At 41.5% G+C, this 20383-nt stretch overlaps 2 protein-coding genes across 2 annotated transcripts; one reads left to right on the forward strand and one right to left on the reverse strand.

Annotated features, from left to right (window-relative positions):
- The first annotated feature begins 2812 nt into the window (after window positions 1-2812).
- LOC110534404 (uncharacterized) lies at window positions 2813-8427 on the forward strand. The gene is made up of 2 exons (XM_021619261.3): window positions 2813-2969; window positions 4380-8427. Exon 2 carries the CDS (start codon window positions 4394-4396, stop codon window positions 5432-5434), a length of 1041 nt encoding a protein of 346 aa, XP_021474936.2. The 5' UTR covers window positions 2813-2969; window positions 4380-4393; the 3' UTR covers window positions 5435-8427.
- A 3107-nt stretch (window positions 8428-11534) lies between these two features.
- On the reverse strand, window positions 11535-13047 carry LOC149980124 (uncharacterized). The gene has a single exon (XM_090187311.1). The coding sequence runs from the start codon at window positions 12945-12947 to the stop codon at window positions 11685-11687; it is 1263 nt and encodes a 420-aa protein (XP_090043437.1). The 5' UTR covers window positions 12948-13047; the 3' UTR covers window positions 11535-11684.
- Window positions 13048-20383: the final 7336 nt, after the last annotated feature.

Genomic DNA, 20383 nt, shown 5'->3' on the forward strand with positions numbered 1-20383 from the left:
AAAAATAAACATATCCAGGTGTTAGAATGGCCAAGTCAAAGTCCAGACCTGAATCCAATCGAGAATCTGTGGAAAGAACTGAAAACTGCTGTTCACAAATGCTCTCCATCCAACCTCACTGAGCTCGAGCTGTTTTGCAAGGAGGAATGGGAAAAAATGTCAGTCTCTCGATGTGCAAAACTGATAGAGACATACCCCAAGCGACTTACAGCTGTAATCGCAGCAAAAGGTGGCGCTACAAAGTATTAACTTAAAGGGGCTGAATAATTTTGCACGCCCAATTTTCCAGTTTTTGATTTGTTAAAAAAGTTTGAGATATCCAATAAATGTCTTTCCACTTCATGATTGTGTCCCACTTGTTGTTGATTCTTCACAAAAAAATACAGATTTATATCTTTATGTTTGAAGCCTGAAATGTGGCAAAAGGTCGCAAAGTTCAAGGGGGCCGAATACTTTCGCAAGGCACTGTACCTCCTACCCCTGGGTGAGATCAGGCAACATCACAAAGTTCACTTCCACTGCTATGCTGATGACTCCCAGCTCTACCTCTCCACCAAACCCACTCTCCATCCCACCTCCCTCGTCAGCTGTCTTCACGACATCCAGAGCTGGATGAGCATGAATCTCCTCAAAGTCAACAGCAACAAGACAGAGGTCATGCTCATCTGCTCCAATCCTTTCTCTCCAAGCATCCCCACAGATTGTTTCCCGGTCCCTCTGTAAACACAAGTCAAAATCCTCGGTGTCTCCCTGGATAGTTCCCTCTCTTTCGAACCCCACATGAAAACCAGCACCCGGACAGCATTCTTCCATCTACTCAATATCTCCAGGCTCCGCCCCTCACTGTCACACTCCAGCACCGAAACCCTCATCCATGCCGCCGTTACGTCCCGACTGAAATACTGTAACACTCTCCTCACCAGATCCCCCACCAAACTCAGCAATCGACTCCTAATGGTTCTGAACTCTCCAGAATCCACACCGGATCAACTAAACACATCAAACCAATCCTTATCAATCTACACTGGATCCACCTACCTCTCTGATCTTCTCCCAGTCTATGTCCCCCCCCTCCCCTGCTCCCTCTGCTCCTCCTCTGATGGTCTCCTTACCCTAAATCTGTATCCTCTTTCCAACCCCCCCTCCTCCTCTATTTATCTGCCCTGTTTTGTCTGGTCATTTGATTTGAGATCGTTTAGATTTTATATTGCCCTGTTGATTGATGCACTTGATTTATCTGGGAGAGAAAAAACACACAAAAAAAAGAATGTCGTTGGCCAGTTAATATCATTGTTTAAATGATACTTGGGGTGGAAATTAAATATGAATTACATAGTATACCGTTAATTTGACACACTATGCTGTTTTTACTTAGAGAATTGTCTATTATGTTATGTTAGTATTTTTACTGATACAAGCTTGTCGTGTGACTTAGTCATACGTCTGGATGTACAGATAAGAGCCCTTTGGGACACGACTGCAGTTTGTGACATTCTGTTTTATCAATCGACAGGAATTCAGATGTGTGGAAACATGCTGGAGGGAACAGACAACGGTGGCAACGTCAACTATCTTAATCTGCGTAGACAAAACTGTTGTTTGAAAGAATCTGCAGTCTCTCTTCCTGTAGAATTTCTCTTGCATACTCTTACTTTTACAACCCCCTTTAAAAAAATATCCATCATCCTTATTTTATAGAAAAATATTTTATATTTTTCAAACAAAAAAGGATTATTGTGGAAAGACGCATCATGAAATGGAGAGAGTAATTCTCCACGTCACATCAGATTGTAGGACGACATGTTTGATGTTGGAATACACGTTCATCTGAGAATACATACCTTTCCCCTTCAGCACCTCTTCGCAAAACACGTTTTTAGAAAGACACACTGCGCTTATAACCAGCAGCTTTGCAAATTTGGGTGTTGCAGGAGGCGTTAAGTAAACGCCCATAGTTACCAATCCCAGTTGTGTCATTTGAAAGGAAAGCATTGTCATTAGATGTAGCTCAACTAAAAACATTCAAGCATAACACTGTCTAACTTCTGTGTTGATAAAATGAAGTTTATAGTCCTGGAATTAAACATGATTTTACACTGTTGCCTTATTCTGCCAAACAGGTTCTTCGTTGTCACACTGACACATGAATGAATGATTCAGGGCAGGCAATGCAAAATATGTTGTTTGCATTACCTTCCCTGAGGCATTGATTCTCTCATGTGTCCGTGTGACAACGAAGAACCTGTTAGTACAGTTTGTCCTCTTTCAGGTCAAGTTTTGTGACTGTGAGACATGGAAATGGCACAAGATTTACAATTATTGAAACAAAAGGTTGGTCATTCAACATTCCATGTACCTCTTACGTCAGAGACATCTCTGAATCTAAAGAATATGTGGCATTGAAAGTATGACTCATGTCTTAAATACTGAGTTGATTCTAAATTAATGTGTACATATTGACATACCAGGACTCTCTCTAGAGGGGATTAATGAAAAATGCAAACCACCCAGTGTGGTCGCTTTACAATTATTACAAGATTTGAAAAGGGTGGCATGCTGCTCATCGTTTTCAGCATTCAATGAAATGTATTGTGATTACCGGCTTGAATTTCATTTTGGACAGTTGAACGCAAGCCATTTCAATTCATGTATTGGAATTATTTTCAGATCCAATTAACAGATGGGAGTTTGTATATTGTGTTACTAAGCATACTGATAAACTGTGATTTTAGTTGAGAGTTGGCAACAACAACAAAAACATTTTTACAAAATAACATTAGGAGATTATAGTGTTAAATAGCCGTGGCTTTTTGCCCATGGAACTTTGGGGAGTGGTTAGGACACGTCTACATTCTGCATATAAACAACTCGGCAGGCTAAAAGTGAAACTATTGCTATACAATTGTAACTCCATAGCAGCCTAACATATTCCCACTTCACAAACATTGAAAATACTTCATTCAAAATAGGTAAGTTGTTCATTTTAAATATTTATTTGCATTCAATGTACAATTTGTAAACATGTCTTCTGCATAATGATGGACATAAGGAAGTAAGCTGGCTGGCTACAGAAATTCTTGGTTGTTGTATTAGACTAGTTGGACAAGACGTTCAAGGTTTGCTCAAAGACGGTATCTTGCAATGAGGTTTGACTGATTTAAGACAACAATGTAGGCCTAAATGTTTTCGAATTGTTTTACAAGCACGCCTTGCCAGATTTTTTTTTTTGTTAAGTTCCTTAAATGTGCTGATAATGTACCAAAGCCAAGCCACTATCCTTCAACATTCCCAGGGAAGGATGTTTGCTAAATAACCATAGGACAACAACACTCTCACCATGCTTTATGATTCTTAGAACGTTTTGTGCGAGCTGAGAAGTCTGTATTGAAATGCAAATTCCTCTTGAGGACACATTTCAGGCTCAGAAGGTTGATCACGTGATCATCAGTTTAATGATGGCTAAAATATGAAAGGGAGAGGGGATTTTGCACTGGGAATTTTATTTATAATTATATGTGGATTAATAAATAGTAACCCAACTGGGATACATTCACACTACCCACAGATCTAGACTCAGATGACCATAACCCCAATACTGATCTGCCATTGATGATGAAAAACATCTCACCCTATCGGATTGTCTTCTGTCCAGTTACTAGGCTACCTGTTCCATAGGTCCACAGTCCCTCGTTCGATTTGAAGAAAGTTAGCAAGGCATTTCACTGTACTTGTGCATGTGACAATAAAACTTGAAACACATCCCGTAGTGTCCTGTTCTAGTCCTAGGCCCTACTGTATGTCTCATGCCCAGTTAGGCTCCTAGTCTCCAGCAGTTTGTGGCCTTAGTAGTAGCTGGCTATGAGTCCCCTGCCTTGTGAGGCCCTAGGCTTCCCGCCTTGCTAGGGTCTCGGCCTCCTGACTTGGGGTACCCACCATTTCCTGAACCGGTGGGCCTGCTGCCTTCAGGCGTGTACACCTAAGCCGGTACCCTCCTGGCCTCTATGAATGGTCACGAGAAATTACACTGCTCCTCTAGTTTTACAGTCAGATGCAACTTGACTGTCCTGCCTTTGCAGACACCTTTGATTATATCTCTTTTATTGTTCAGATTTCCATTGAAGGGCAGATAGGCAGAACAGCAAAAGGACCATAAGGGTGAAGTCCACCTCTAGTTAGTGTGTTTTTCTGTCGTGTTGAGAAGAGGATGCAAACCATTTTCTCAAGGACCACTCTGTAGAGACAATGACAGAAAAGTGTGTGTCCTCTTTCACTTAGAACAGTTCAATAAATGTTTTGCTAGCACTCTTTGACAATCAAAACCCACTCTTATTCTCTCTCCATCTTTCCACCTTTTCTACCTTGCCCTCCCTCCTTTCTAGATTACATCATAACCATGGAGACACTGAACGAAATTGATCACCTCCAATCGTCTGGCTTTGGTAGACCCCGGCCTAGACACGGCCTTCAACTCCTTCACTGGTTCTCCAACGACTATGTCACATTCAACAACGACAGCGAGATGGTGACAGTGCGCAACCCTAAGAAGAAGGCGTTTGGCTTCCACCGCTTCTTTGACAACATAGAGGAGCATGATGGCCAATGTAACCAACTGCTACCAGACCAGGACTTACCGTACTACGAAGTGGGCAATCTGAATGCTGCAAAGTCTGAGGACCTACCGCATGATGTCCGCAAAAACCACACAGGACACAATAACGACAGCAACATAGACCGGATCATTATCAGCCTCCAGTCAGACCGTGTGTTGGACAGAATCTACGTGACCCAACATGATCATCACAGAGGTGCTTTTGACCCCCAGCACACCTATCGCATCAGTAAGGGGTTGATCAGTATCATCCGTAATCTGGACCTGGATGATCTCCTGGAGCAGACTGGATACGCACTTCCTTGTCCTTCCTCCATGGACACACTTAACGAAATGAGACACCTCCAGTCATCTGGCTTTGGTACACCTCGACCTAGACACGGCCTCCATCTCCTTCACTGGTTCGCCCACGACTACATCAAATTCAACAAAAAGGGTGAAATGTTGACAGTGAGCAACCCTGAGAAGAAGATGTTTGGCTTCCACCGCTTCTTCGACAAAATAGAGGAGCATGATGGCCAACGTAACCAACTGCTACCAGACCAGGGCTTACCATACTACGAAGTGGGCAATCTCAATGCCCCTGGGTCTAGGAACATACCGCGTTATGTCCGCAAAAACTACACAGGACACAATGACGACAGCAACATCGACCGGATCATTATCAGCATGCAGTCAGACCGTGTGTTGGGCAGAATCTACGTGACCCAACATGATCATCACAGAGATGCTTTTGACCCCCAGCACACCTATCGCATCAGTAAGGGGTTGATCAGTATCATCCGTAATCTGGAGCTGGATGAGCTCCTGGAGCAGACTGGATAGTCTTTAGACGTTTCCCACCTGGCCAATGCGCATTTCGACAGAGGCATCGTACACATAATTATTCTTTAACCTCATTTCTGATGGTCAAATCCAAGATCTCTAACCGAATGATTTATTTTCTTACAAATTTATACTAGGCATGGGTATGACATCGTGTCTTCGATATTCCCCATACATGATGTATTGTAGGAAATTGTGAATGTTTTTATTTAGATAAAGGGCCTTGTTTTCAGATGTTTCACATCCTGCCACGTTTTTTTTTTCTTTTTTTCCCCCCAACCATTTCACCTGTGTGGTGGAATTTCTACCTTTAACTAATAATGAGGAGAGGCAAAGTCAACAATCAATCAAGGTATTACTTTTATTAAAAACGTATTATAATCAGGAGGCTGGTCACACCACCCACGCAGGTGAAATGGAGTGGGAGCCTCCTGTACAAAGAGTACAGGAACATTTATATAGTCAAACTACCCCAAGCAAGCATCTGCAAAACACGTGATCCTATGTATGTGTTTGTGTGTGTGAGGGGAGAAAACTGGGTGAAAAGGTTGCCTCAGTCTTTCGCAACTGAGAGAGGACAACAGCCAGAATGACAGGGAGTCACTCCAGATATACTTCCTCTATGTATGGTCGTACTGGCCACACACACAGAACACACACACACACAAAACATGAATATTTCGCCCAGAAACAGGCTCCAAATAGATTAATAGCTTTATCACTGGTGTGCAGAATATAACACGTTCCTCTGTCTCCAGTTAAGCTAAAAGGAACCAGTTAGTTTCTGTCAGATCTTGGCTGAGCGCCCAGGTATCATGGGGTCATTCTACACACACAGAACAGTTAGATCGGGCCTCTTATTAATACACACACACTTTTCTATCTTATATGAGTTACTTTCTTTAACTATCTCAAGCCCAATGCCTAGGCTTAAAGAAGGATATTTTAGTACACAAGCATTAGTAAGGTTCAACAGAAAATGCCCTCACACCTGCAATAGTTATTGCCACACTAGTCGGAACTAGGAAACTGTAGTTATACACGTGCTGCCAGTAGTCATTGTAGCATGTAAATCTTAGTGGAGCAAACACAAAATGTTTTTATAGATGCATGCCAGCAAAGCCACTACACAACACTAAACAATACATTAATTGCACTATAACGGTGAAAACGGTGACCGCAACTGTTTGGGCCTCACCAGCAGTCCCAACACAATACCACTGCTACACCTGGCTATCAGCGGAGCCTTGTCTGGCAGCGAAACAGTTCATTCAGCCTCATTTACAGCCTTTAAAAAAAACATAGCTGATATGGCTGACTTGCTTAAACAAATGTGGTTTCTACAGACAATTAAGTCTTTTGAAATGTACAGCGACAGAATTCAGAACATGGGCCCTTGTTACAGTAATCTCCCTGTACACCAAGTCAGAACCGTAGGATAAATAAAGACAGCTCATAAGCAGACAATGAAAGCTCTTACAATATTTTATGACATGACATGACATGACATTTTTCAAAAACAGGCTATAGGCTACGTCTGCACCACCAAGTCAGAACAGTAGGCTAAATTATGAACAGCTTACTACACAACATACACTTAGTATTACTTTCTTAGCTGCAGGATACATATCTCCCTGTCATATTACATAATTTATGCAGCAGCATACAATACTTTTTTTGACTCACCCTGTTCTACTGTGATCACTGGAACTCTGGTGGTCCTTTGTGGGTAAATGTTGTCATCAAACTTTGCCATCAAAGTCTGGCATTCTCTGGATGTATGGTGCTTTCAGACAACTGGGGGAAAAACAAAGTTGAATCATTACGCCAGTGATCTTCAGGTTGGAGCTCTCTAAAGAGGCCCGAGTTCCCGACTTGGAATTCCGAGTTTAATGACCGTTCAAAACGTATTTTCCCTGTAGGAGCTCGTTTTCCCAGTTGTCTTGAACTCACTGAAGTCTGACATTTCCCAGTTCTGAATTTCCAGTTGTTTGATTGCGGCAGACGTCATGCTGGACAGCATGGCCCATGTTGAATGTTTATCCTTTTAAGCTTGGAAAAGAAACCCTTAAACTGAGACTTGGACTACACACCCACTACACTGAGTAGCAGGCTTGTGATTTATTTGCAGTTAGCCACTGATTCCTTCCAAACCACTTATTGTTGAATTTTTCTAATTCCAACTTGTTGTGTAATGTTAATGTCCAATGGTCGATGAGCACCGATAAGTTTTATCTATCATTTCTCTTCATAATTTCTTTTCATATGACAAGGATTGAAAAGGATTTTCAAGTCAATTATTGACTTGATTCATGATGATGACTGCTAGCTTGCTACTAAGATCTTGAAAGTATGATGTTGTCATGATCAGTCCAATCAAAGCTATGGTAGAGATAACATGATTTGACGTCATTTTATCTGTGGCCCATGACCTTGAGCCTTCTTGGATGGGCACCTATAATGTATGGCAGCATCGAAGGGGCTTGAATTTTCAAGCTCTCCCCGTAGATTTTGCTGTGATGTGTTGTCCCCATGAGTGACAGGACACTGAGCCAATCACGGCGCAACTAGAGAACATTACCAACCCCTACACTTCGTATTTTCCGCTGGCTGCCCCACCACCACAGACTGCACTGAGCTAGGCTGAAACACCTGCATTTTGGAGCAGCCTTACTCAAGAAAACAAAAAAAGAGACCATTTTGTATGCAGATTTATTAACAATTTATTTTATTTACATTGTTTGCAAACTGTTATGTGACACGTATCAATGCCAAAATAACATGCAAAACATGCATGCTAAACAGGTGAGTCTCAAAACAGGTGGTTCTCTGCACCACCTGCCCTGAATGATGGGTTGCCACTGCGTGCTGCATTCAAACAATTAGCAAGTCAGAAATGTCTGAGTTTCCTAGTTCCGACAAGCACGTGAACACGGCATAAGTGTGTGTGTGTGGAGGGATAAATGTTTCTAATAAAATAATTGATTAGTTAATGAGTTGTTTTTTATTTAAAATGTTTAGTACAAAATGTTGAATGTATCAACAGTCTCAAAACATTCCAAAACCAATGCCTGGGAAATTCTGGTTTCTAACGTGAAAACATCAACACCACACTTTGAACAACAGCCTATACTGTACTGTTTGACCATTATATCATTATTCAAATTAAATAAAAACTTATTTACATAGAATAATGTTTTACAAAAGTAAATAAATGATCCATTTATCTGAAACCTGGGTCGTTCCCACCAATTAGGTGCCTTTTGAGTAGTGTAACCTAATTTGAAAACTCACGTGTTCAACTTAACTCCTTAAAGTCTAAGGGGCCCCGGTGGAAGTCACACAACCAGTGCTGGACATGGAGCCAACATGGAGAACCTAACTTGCTATTTATCAAACTTTTCTATCTCTGCAATTTTGTGTTTGCCAAACTCACGGAAGTTTCTTGCTGACCAAGATCTGTTTTATTTCAGTAACTGTAACTAAAGTCTAAGGGCCCGGGACTGGGTTTCTACTAAGCTAACATATGGAATTATTTTAAGATGTTCATACCAAGGATCATTTAGCTATTTCAATTTTTATGTATCAAAATATATTTAGGAAATTATTTAATGAAACATTGAATTTGGCCTAACTGCTATTAGCCCATAGAAACACATGAATTAACAGATTCTGACATGGAAAAACAGTCAAAAATAAATCTAAAGGAGTTATGTTTTTGAAGTGTCTGTGCTATATCTGAGAGAGATAAGAAAACTCATTAAAAAAAACAATAATTAGTGTAATTACCTGTATACTTTTCACGTGGAAATGCCTTATCCACTTCCATTAATTTTTTTGTCCCGGTACAGGGACACCTTCAGATGTGTCCCAAGACGGCTTGTGGGGTTGTAGAGCAAAACACCATCATGCTCATGAGAGTCTTATCTTTCCATACAGAGATCATATGAGTTGGGACGCTACAGATGTTTTTGTGAGAAGAAAGATTTTCGGGATGTTTCCTGGTCTGACAAACCCCGCTGAAGCTCTGCCACCTTCCACCACAGACGGGGAAGGCCGACATCGGCGGATGGGATAGATTGAGACGCAGCCCGTGCCAAAAAATACACATCTCATTCTGAAACAGACAAGATTTTGATGGGGATGAAAAAAATAACAATAACACTTTTCCCATCTCAAGATGTTAAATAAAAAAATACGATAGTGACTATTAAGTGCCAAATAAGGTAACAGGGGTGACAAATTCATCTTAAATCAGCCATAAATCCTCGTGATGCTTTTACACTATGATTTGACTATTAGATGTTAATTTGACTATTAGATGTTAATTTGACTATTAGATGAAAAAAATATAGTTACACCATATTAAAACAAGAGCTCAGCTCACGTAACAGGGTTGCCCTTAAAATGAGGGACAGGTGTGTGTGTGTGTGTGTGTGGGGGGGGGGGGGGGGGGGTTTCCTTAAAGTGAATCACCAATAAAAATAACTTCTGAAATAACTTTGTCAACGCAACCAAATACATAGGGCTTTACAATGATGGTGAAAACTTGGGAGAAATATTGGGGTTAAGTGGGTTAAAATCTTCCTAGAAGTCACAGATGATGCACAGAGGGACATACAGTTGAAGTCGGACGTTTACGTAGACCTTAGCCAAATACATTTAAACTCAGTTTTTCACAATTCCTGACATTCAATCCTAGTAAAGATTCCCTGTCTTACGTCAGTTAGGATCACCACCTTATTTTAAGAATGTGAAATGTCCGAATAATAGTAGAGAGAATTATTTATTTCAGCTTTCATTTATTTCATCACAATCCCAGTGGGTCAGAAGTTCACATACACTCAATTAGTATTTGGTAGCATTGCCTTTAAATTGTTTAACTTGGGTCAAACGTTTCGGGTAGTCTTCCACAAGCTTCCCACAATAAGTTGGGTGAATTTTGGCCCATTCCTCTTGACAAAGCTGGTGTAACTGAGTCAGGTTTGTAGGCCTCCTTGCTCACACACGCTTTTTCAATTGAGTCCACAAATTGTCGATAGTTGAGGTCAGGGCTTTGTGATGGCCACTCCAATACCGTGACTTTGTTGTCCATAAGCCATTTTGTCACAACTTTGGAAGTATGCTTGGGGTCACTGTCCATTTGGAAGACCCATTTGCGACCAAGCTTTAACTTCCTGACTGATGTCATGAGATGTTGCTTCAATATATCCACATCCACGTCTCATGATGCCATGTATTTTGTGAAGTGCACAACATGATGCGGCCACCCCCGTGCTTCACGGTTGGGATGGTGTTCTTCAGATTGCAAGCCTCCCCTTTTTCCTCCAGGTGGCCAAACAGTTCTATTTCTGTTTCATCAGACCAGAGGACATTTCTCCAAAAAGTATGATCTTTGTCCCCATGTGCAGTTGCAAACCTTAGTCTGGCTTTTTCATGGCGGTTTTGGAGCAGTGGTTTCTTCCTTGATGAGCGGACTTTCAGGTTATATCGATATAGGACTCGTTTTACTGTGGATATAGATACTTTTGTATCTGTTTTCTCCAGCATCTTCACAAGGTCCTTTGCTGCTGTTCTGGGATTGATTTGTACTTTTCACACCAAAGTACGTTAATCTCTAGGAGACAGAACGGTATGACGGCTGAGTGGTCCCATGGTGTTTATACTTGCGTACTATTGTTTGTAAAGATGAACGCGGTACCTTCAGGCGTTTGGAAATTGCTCCCAAGGATGAACCAGACATGTGGAGGTGTACAATTTTTTTCTGAGGTCTTGGATGAATTCTTTTGATTTTCCCATGATGTCAAGCAGAGGCACAGAGTTTGAAGGTAGGCCTTGAAATACATCCACATGTACACCTCCAATTGGACTCAAATTATGTCAATTAGCCTATCAAAATCTTGTAAAGCCATGACGTCATTTTCTGGAATTCTCCAATCTGTTTCAACTGTATGTCAAAATGCTGAATTCTCGCAATGTAGCAAGTCTTTCTCCATATTAAAAAATCTGATTTATTCAATTTTCCATGTGATCTATGATATATTACAGGGCACGTAATTTAATGTAACAGGCTTAACAATTCAATATTCATGCACAAAATCTACTTAAAATATCAAAGGGACGCAAAAGGCACTAATTTCATGGAACGACACACCTACAAGATGAATGATCCAGAGTTGATTTGCTTTCTTAACAGTCTTGTCCATATCCTGCTTCTTATTCTAATCTCCTGACAGAAGATCTCTGTGTCTTAATTGTCTTTCTTCTTTCCACTATCTTCCTGTTTTCTTTCTTTGTGGATGAACAGCATATGCCTGTTGAGGTTAACCTTGTAATTGAAGCTTTTTCCACATTCTCCACATTTAAATGGTTTCTCTTCCATGTGAATCATTATATGTTTGGTTAAGTCACTCTTTTGCTTGAAGCTTTTCCCACAGTCACCACAGGTAAATGGTTTCTCTTCCGTGTGAGTCAGTAAATGAGAAGTTAGGTTCCTCTTCCTGTTGAAGCTTTTCCCGCAGTCACCACAGCTAAATGGTTTTTCTCCTGTATGATTCTGGATATGGTCAATGAGGGTCTCCTTGCGATTGAAGCCTTTCCCACAAAATCCACAATGAAATGGTTTTTCTCCCGTGTGAATCATTTTATGTCTGTTCAGAGTCTGCCTGCGAGTGAAACTTTTCCCGCAGTCACCACAACAAAATGGTTTCTCCCCTTTCATCTTTCCATTTTCGTTCTGTTTTCTTTCTTTGTGGACAAGCAGTATATGCCTGTTAAGGCCAACCTTGTGATTGAAGTTTTTTCCACAGTCACCGCAATTAAAAAGTTTATCTTCTGTGTGAATCAAAATATGTTTGGTTAGTTCTCCCTTCAGCTGAAATCGGTTCCCACAGTCTCCACAGCTAAATGGTTTCGCCTCTGAATGAATCCTCGAGTGCATCTTCAGTCGGCCAACCTGAGTGAAGCATTTGCCACAGTCAAGGCAGCAATGAGGTTTTTTAGACGTGGTGCTGATTTTTTTACATTTCCTCAAAGGTTTGAGATCCAACAGTTTAGAGTCACTCCCTCTGTCCTCCACAGTCTGGGTCTGGGGAATATCACATTCACTATTCACACAAGGAGGAGCGAATATGAACTCTATGATGTCAGCCTCCTGTTCCTTCTGCTGCCATACCTCGTGACTGGTCCTGATTTCCTTCTGTTCCTCTTTAATCTGTGTGGGCGCTGTGCCCTCCTGTCCCAGACTGGGGCTCCAATCGTGCGCACAGTGCTGCTGCTCAGGTGTAACCTCCTCATCGGAGACAGCGAGAGAGAACTGGAGGGAGTTTATTTTACGTAGTTTTATCTCCGGTGTGATCCGCAGCAGTCTCTGAAGCCGGTAATTCTCCTGTTTAGAACGGGAAATCTCCTCCTTGTATCCCTCTACCATTTTCTCTACTACGTCAAAAATCTCCACTGCAGCCACCATTAAACGCTCACTAACAAACACACTCAATGACTGTAGTTTAGACATTTTTAGAGAACTGAGAGTTCGGTATTCAGTTCACTGCATCTAAACCCACGCAAAGAATATGCCTGGTGCAAAATCTAAACAATCTTCCCTCTAATTCTACTTCCTATTGTTTTCTTCTTGTGTGTTAGTCAGCGGTTGGCTAGTCCCAAAAAAGAAAACAGCGCCCCTAGCTGGATGGTTTAAAGGTTGATATGGCGAGTGATCATGTAAAATGTTAAAAATAACCAATATAATAATGGAATTTATACAACGGGTGGTTCTAATTCTGAATGCTGGTTAAAACCGCATTCCAGCCGGTGTCTATTCCACAATAGATATCTATGATGTTAAAATGCCTATGTACTCTGTTCCATCTGACTGAGCAATCCACTGTCTCATCAGCCCTGCCAAGCAATTTATAAACTTGATCTCCACTATAAAAAGCATCTAGACATTATCTCACATTTCTTTTAGTCTAACATTTTGCTTTAAACAGCAGAGATTTGTATAAACCTTTCTGTCTGTCTCTCCGACATTTGCAACATTGAATATTGAAACAAATTCGATCTCCAGCTGTCCCATAGTAATGTATGTGTTGGGAATCGGGACAAGACAAGACAGGCAGCGTTTCTCAGCCAGTCGAAATCATGAATCAGCTGTTATAATTTTTATGGATTTACACAAAGATATGTCAATTGAAAAAAGGTCAAAGGATGTGAATGTCAGCTAGTCTTAACCGAACCGATAGAATGATTGACCAGCCGGCTTCGATAGCAACCCTAGATTTGTGTCGGGACTATATCTCGTGGAAGGATGAAATAGTATGAATAAATTCATCCAAATAACATTGTTAATGAAAATATGTCAATCATTATTTTAATATGTTGGTAACCTGTTGTTTGGAGGATATATTGGCACGGTTGACCGGCCCTCGACTTCATCTCGTGCCTAACAACAAAAGTGCCAATATATCCTCCATACACCGGCTTCGAGGGCATTATCACTTAAATGTCCAGTATGCAGTAACAGATAAGATGAAACATTATGAGGCTGTAGAGATGTCGTTGAAATACAAACTATTGGGAACAAAAAAAGTATGTACGTCAAACCAGATGGGTTATTGAGATGAGAATTAACATCCTTTCAGGAAATGCACTGGGGAAATAATAACCAGAGTTGATTATCTTGAGATATTGAAGAATCCTAGTACCTGGCTCTGCAACGTTCCACTCCTTGTACTCCGTCTTTGGCATATTACATGGGGTACAAGGATAGCCGAACAGAGAATGGCAAGCAAGCTAGAAAAATATCACACATGCTGATGAAAAACAAAATAATTCTGACTTCGTGAGATTAAGAAAGCAACGGTTACACCAACGTGCCACAGAACCATAAGGAGAAAACGTCATCGATATTGTCTGCTTCATGGTTAGCCTTTTTCTTTGTAAATCAACAGATACTGTGGAAAACAATGGGTCATAAAATGACTGGTTGATCAAAGTAAAGGAATTACATCTGGAAAGGAGTGTGGATTGTTGGTACACGAGTGCACATTTTAGTTTAAGCTCTGCACTATCACGCGTGTTTCTAATCAAGTACATGATAAGTGGTTAACTAGTTGACTTTATTCGCAACATCAGTTATTAATAACATCAGTTCAACATTCTCTCATCACCCCTGAGATATATTCCAAAACCAATGACCATGAATTCTCGTTTCTAAAAACATGAAAATATCAACATAACAGCTGCGTGACTTTCCTCAGAGCAGGACTGGTTTCCCACAATACTCTGCACTGTTTGATAATTATATTGTCATTCAAATCAAATAATACTTTATTTACATAGAACGTTTTACAAAAGTAAATATCTGAAACCTACATGAAGGATGTGGAGTTCCTTTGCTTTCCTAACAGTGTTGTCCATATCCTGCCTTCTTATTCTTAAACCTATTCCCCCTCAGGAGACTGAAAAGATTTGGCATGGGTCCTCAGATCCTCAAAAGGTTCTACAGCTGCACCACCGAGAGCATCCTGACTGGTTGCATCACCGCCTGGTATGGCAACTGCTCGGCCTCTGATTGCAAGAATCTACAGAGGGTAGTTCGTACGGCCCAGTACATCATTGGGGCCAAGCTTCCTGCCATCCAGGACCTCTATACCAGTATACCAAAAATTGTCAAAGACTCCAGTCACCCTAGTCATAAACTGTTCTCTATGCTACCGCATGGTACCGGAGCACCAAGTCTAGGTCCAAGAGGCTTCTAAACAGCTTCTACCCCCAAGCCATAAGATTACTGAACATCTAATGAAATGGCTACCCAGACTATTTGCATTGCCCTCCCCACCTCTTTTACACGGCTGCTACTCTCTGTTATTATCTATGCACAAGTCACTTTAATAACTCGACCCACATGTTACCTCAATTACCTCGACTAACCGGTGCCCCCGCACATTGACTCTGTACCTGTACCCCCATATATAGCCTCGCTCTTGTTATTTTACTGCTGATCTTTAATTATTTGTTACTTTTATTTTTTTGTATTTTTATTAAAACTGCATTGTTGGTTAAGGGCTTGTAAGTAAGCATTTCACTGTAAGGTCTACTACACCTGTTGTGTTCAGGGCATGTGACAAAATGTGATTTGATTTGATCTCGCCGATTCTATAGTAACGTCAACCTGAGTTAAAAGGAAGTTTGACATTTCCAAATAAAACCATGGTTTCACCCGTGGAAGTTCAGATCCTTTCCTTGACACTCCCACCCAAGGGGTTCTATAGACACAGCAATCAAAAGTTACATTGATTTTATTTGTCCATTCTGTGAGACATTTTTTGCTTCTGATCTTGTGTGCAAATGTCACATCCATAACACTGGAATTGCTCCTCTGTCTCAACTGTCTTTCTTCTTTCCATTTTTGTCCAGGTTTTCTTTCTTTGTAGATGTTCATGGTCTTGGCTCAATTTGTTTCTAAAGCTTTTCCTGCAATTACTCTCCTGTGTGTTAAGAATAACCTTGGCCTGTTAAGAGTAACCTTTTAATTTAAGCTTGTCCCACAGTCACCACAGCTAAAGGGTTTCTCTCCTGTATGAGTCCATATGGGCCTTTTCAGGGGCCCCTTAAGGTTGACATTTTTTCCCCCACTGAGGTTTCTTTTAGACGTGGTGCTGGGTTTAGTGTTGGGTTTCTTCAATGGAGGGTTTGGAACCCAGCGGTGGGCTGATAGCGTTGATTGCATGCCTCATGACGCGCAAGTGGAGACACCTCTCCTCGTTTACCTTTTTCAAAAGGAGGCGAGGAGAGGACGGAGGTGAGGACGCGAGGAGTCAAGCACCCCAATTGACATTCTCCCGTTGTTTGCATCTCAATTCTCCATACTTCTCTCAAAGTGTACACTTGAACACTCCCCGTAAAGGATTTCAAAGCATTGAGTTGGTGAAAGCATTGGCTGGAAGGAGTTTCCATCATTATCAAATCCATCAGGACTCTAGAATCTAGCGAACATAACAGAACAGTGTTCCTCAATACATTCCCGAGGGATCCCCAGGGAGTGCATATTTATGTTTCAGCCAAGCACTACCACAGCTGTTTCTAATGAGGGACTTGAATCAATTATTGGTTCATTAGTTAACCCCCCCCCCCCCCTCCTTTCCCCTGAACATTATAACATGTTTAATATATTGATTACATCAGTCTTGCCATTCTCTCACAGCCCTGAGAGACATAAAAAAACATCCAGGAATTCCTGTTTCTAATAGGGTGAAAACATCAATGTACTTTGAACAACAGACGTGTGATTTTCCTCACAGACCAGGACTGGTTTCCTATAATACTCTGTACTCTTTGACCGTGAAATTAAATCAAACTAATTTTACTAAAGTAAATTAATCACACATACAGTACATTTATCTTAAACCAACAACATGAATGGTCCAGAGTTGCTTTGCTTTCCTAACAGAGTTGTCCATATCCTGCCTTCTAATTCCCATCCCCTGATCTCTGTCTTCCTTGTCTTTATTTTATCCAATTTTGTCCTGTTTTCGTTCTTTGTGGATGTTCTGTATATTACTGTCCCGGTTCAGTTAGTGTCTGAAGCTCATCCCACAGTTAACACAGCAAAATGGTTTCTCCCCTGTACCTTTGCGAGTCTGCATATGCACAGGTGGGTTTTCCTTAAGTCTGAAGCTTTTCTCGCAGTCAACACACTTAAATGTTTGTTTTTTTCTCCTGTGTGTGTCAGTAAATGAACAATTAGGTTCCCCTTCTTGTTGAAACTTTTCCCGCAGTCGCCGCGGGAAAAGTTGGCTTCTCTCCTGTGTGAATCAGTGCATGTTTGGTTAGGTCTCCCTTATGCTTGAAAGCTTTTCCCACAGTCGCAACAGCTAAATGGTTTCTCTCCTGTATGAGCCCATATATACCTGTTAAGGGTAACCTTCTGTCTGAAGCTTTTCCCGCAGTCGCCACAGCTAAATGGTTTCTCTCCTGTATGAGTCAGTAGATGTGCAGTTAGGGTCCCCTTGTGTCTAAAGCTTTTCCCACAGTCACCACAGACAAATGATTTCTCTCCCGTGCGAGTCTGCATATGACTGTTAAGGCTAACCTTCTGTCTGAAGCTTTTCCCGCAGTCACCACAAACAAACGATTTCTCCCCTGTGTGAGTGAGTACATGCCTTTTAAGAGAGACCTTTCGTTTGAAGCTTGTCCCACAGTCACCACAGCTAAACGGTTTCACTCCGGTGTGACTCCGGATATGCTCAGTTAGGTTCTTCTTATGTCTGAAGCTCTTCCCGCAGACATCCCAGCTAAATGGTGTCTCTCCTGTATGAGTCTTTATATGCTCATTTAGGGTCCCCTTGCGATTGAAGCTTTTCTCACAGGAACCATGGCTAAAGGGTTTCTCTCCTGTATGAGTCTGTGTATGCCTGCTTAGGGTCCCTTTGCGATTCAATCTTTTCCCGGTGAGAGTTTTTTTTAGACGTGGTGCTGGGTTTCTTCAATGGTGGGTTGGGATCCAATGGTCGGCTGCTGTCAAGTCCTACTGGATCGCTGCTTGCGGCTGATCTGTGGCAGGAGACATTGTCTTGGTTATCTGGAGGGTCACAGGGATTGTCAAGGTGGGTCACAGTGACAAAAGGGTTGAGATGAATTGGTTTAGAGTTAGTCCCTCTGTACCCCAACGTTTGGTGAAGAGTGAAGGACTGAAGGCGATCCTCCTGATCACATTCATTTTTTCACACAGGGAGGAGTGAATATGAACTCTATGATGTCAGCCTTCAGTCCCTGAAGCTGCCCTACATCCTGACTGGTCCCAATTTCCTCCTGTTCTTCTTTAATCTGTGTGGGCTCTGTGTCCCCCTGCCCCACACTGGAGCTTCACAGCTGCTCACAGTGCTGTTGCTCGGGGGGGCGGGTCCTCTTCCTCAGAGACAGCGAGAGAGAACTGGAGGGGGTATATTCTACATTGTTTTATTCCGGGTGTGATCCGTAGCAGTCTCCCTAGCCAGGTCATTCTCCTCTTTAAATTGGGAAATCTCCACCTGGTACTCCTCTACCACTTTCTCCATTACTCCCAAAATCTCTACTTCAGCCACAGTTAAACGCTCACTAGCAAACACACTCAAAGACTGTAGTTTAGACATCTTCAGTGGATTGACAATCCCTGGTTTAGGGTCACTCTCTCTGTGCGGGGAAGAGTCAAGGACTGAAGTTGATCCTCCTGATCACATTCACTTTTCACACAGGGAGGAGTGTATATGAACTCTACAAGGTCAGCCTCTAGCCCTTGAATCTTCCCAACCCCTTCTCCTGTTCCTTTTTAATCTGAATGGGAGCTGCTGCTCAGGGATAACCTCCTCCTCAGAGTCAGCGAGAGAGGAGTGGAGGGAGTCTATTATACGTTGTTTTATTTCTGGTGTGATCCGCAGAAGTCTCCGTAGCCGGTCATTCTCCTCTTCAGATCTGGGAATCTCCTCCTGGTACTCGGCGAAGACTTTCTCTACAACGTCTAAAATCTCCACTGCAGCCACTGTTAAACGTTCATTGACAAACACAATCAAAGACTGTAGTTTAGCCATTTTCAAAGGACGGGTAGTTCGGCATTCAGTCGAAAACAAACTCGCCTCGACTTGCAGAATTGCTTGCGTTGCCGTCTTCTTTTGAGCTTTCAGCGGGTGGCGAGCCCAGAAATAGACAACAACGCCACCCGCTGGATGGTGTTTTGAGCTGGGATAGATTTTTAAAAAGCAAGCAAGTTGGAAGGGTGATATTGTGAGTGTGATGTTAACGGAATCAATATAATAATCTATCTCCCGTATATAGTAATAGTTCAGATGAACGATAAGGCTGTACAGATATCGTTGAAATAGAAACAATTATATTGGGCATAAAATAACAGACTTAGCAGGAGAGAAGATGTTACCGTGTCATTCTGTTTTCACTATTTTACAACTTGATGTTAGACTGTTCCTCGCCCTGAAAGTGGTCTATGGGCCAAAATAAACTGTAAACCATGGTTCAGTTTTCTTTAAACAGCCACGACAAACTTCAGCTAACCTTAGCAGTGGTGTAAAGTAAGTCGTTTTTGGGGGGTCTCTGCACCTTACTTTACCTTTAACTTCACTACATTCGTTACATTTTGAATGCTTAGCATTACAGGAAAATGGTCTAATTCACACACGAATCAAGAGAACATCTCTTGTCATCCCTACTGCCTCTGATTTGGCGGACTCACTAAACACATGCTTCCTTTGTAAATGATGTCTGGGTGTTGGAGCATACCCCTGGCTATCCGTAAATAAAATAAAAACAAGTAAATGATGTCGTCTGGTTTGCTTTAGTCCCAATCAAAACTCGCCTACACCGATGTATGCTCGCCTCCAATTCTACTTTTGCGCTGTCATCTTATTTTGTGTTTTTCATCGGATGGCGAGCATTTAGCTGGATGGAGTTGTAGCAAAGTTGTAAATTGGTGGTCGGACACATTATTCTGTAAATTTAAGCAGATCTTGCGGTGTTTTTTTATACTTCTCTACAGTCTCAGTGTATTATTAATATAGATTTTAGGGAGAAAAAAATGTATGTGTATGTGCGTGGTAAACTTTCAGCTCAGATGATAAGGGTAGGTTCTATTGATTCACAAAGGGGTCTGTTTGCTTATCATATAATTACAGCTAGTAACAGTTTGAATATTTACACGCTTCCATGACACTAGTGTGAGTGAATACTGTCAGTCATTGGCCAATTTGATTAAATTGAATTAAACTTGATCTGTTCAAAATTAAACTTTTAGGCTAAACACTGACATTCTTGCAACGTAACGTACCAATAATTAACCATCCGAGAGCCCAAATAGTACCTTATTCAATAGGGGTGCCATTGCCTGTACATTTATCCAACAATATTGTACACACAATTACAGTCACTTTGATATACTCCTTACATCTCTGTGTGTGTGCATTT

This window comes from Oncorhynchus mykiss, chromosome 10, assembly GCF_057628025.1.
Source record: "Oncorhynchus mykiss isolate SJ-2025 chromosome 10, ASM5762802v1, whole genome shotgun sequence".
Taxonomy (NCBI): domain Eukaryota; kingdom Metazoa; phylum Chordata; class Actinopteri; order Salmoniformes; family Salmonidae; genus Oncorhynchus; species Oncorhynchus mykiss.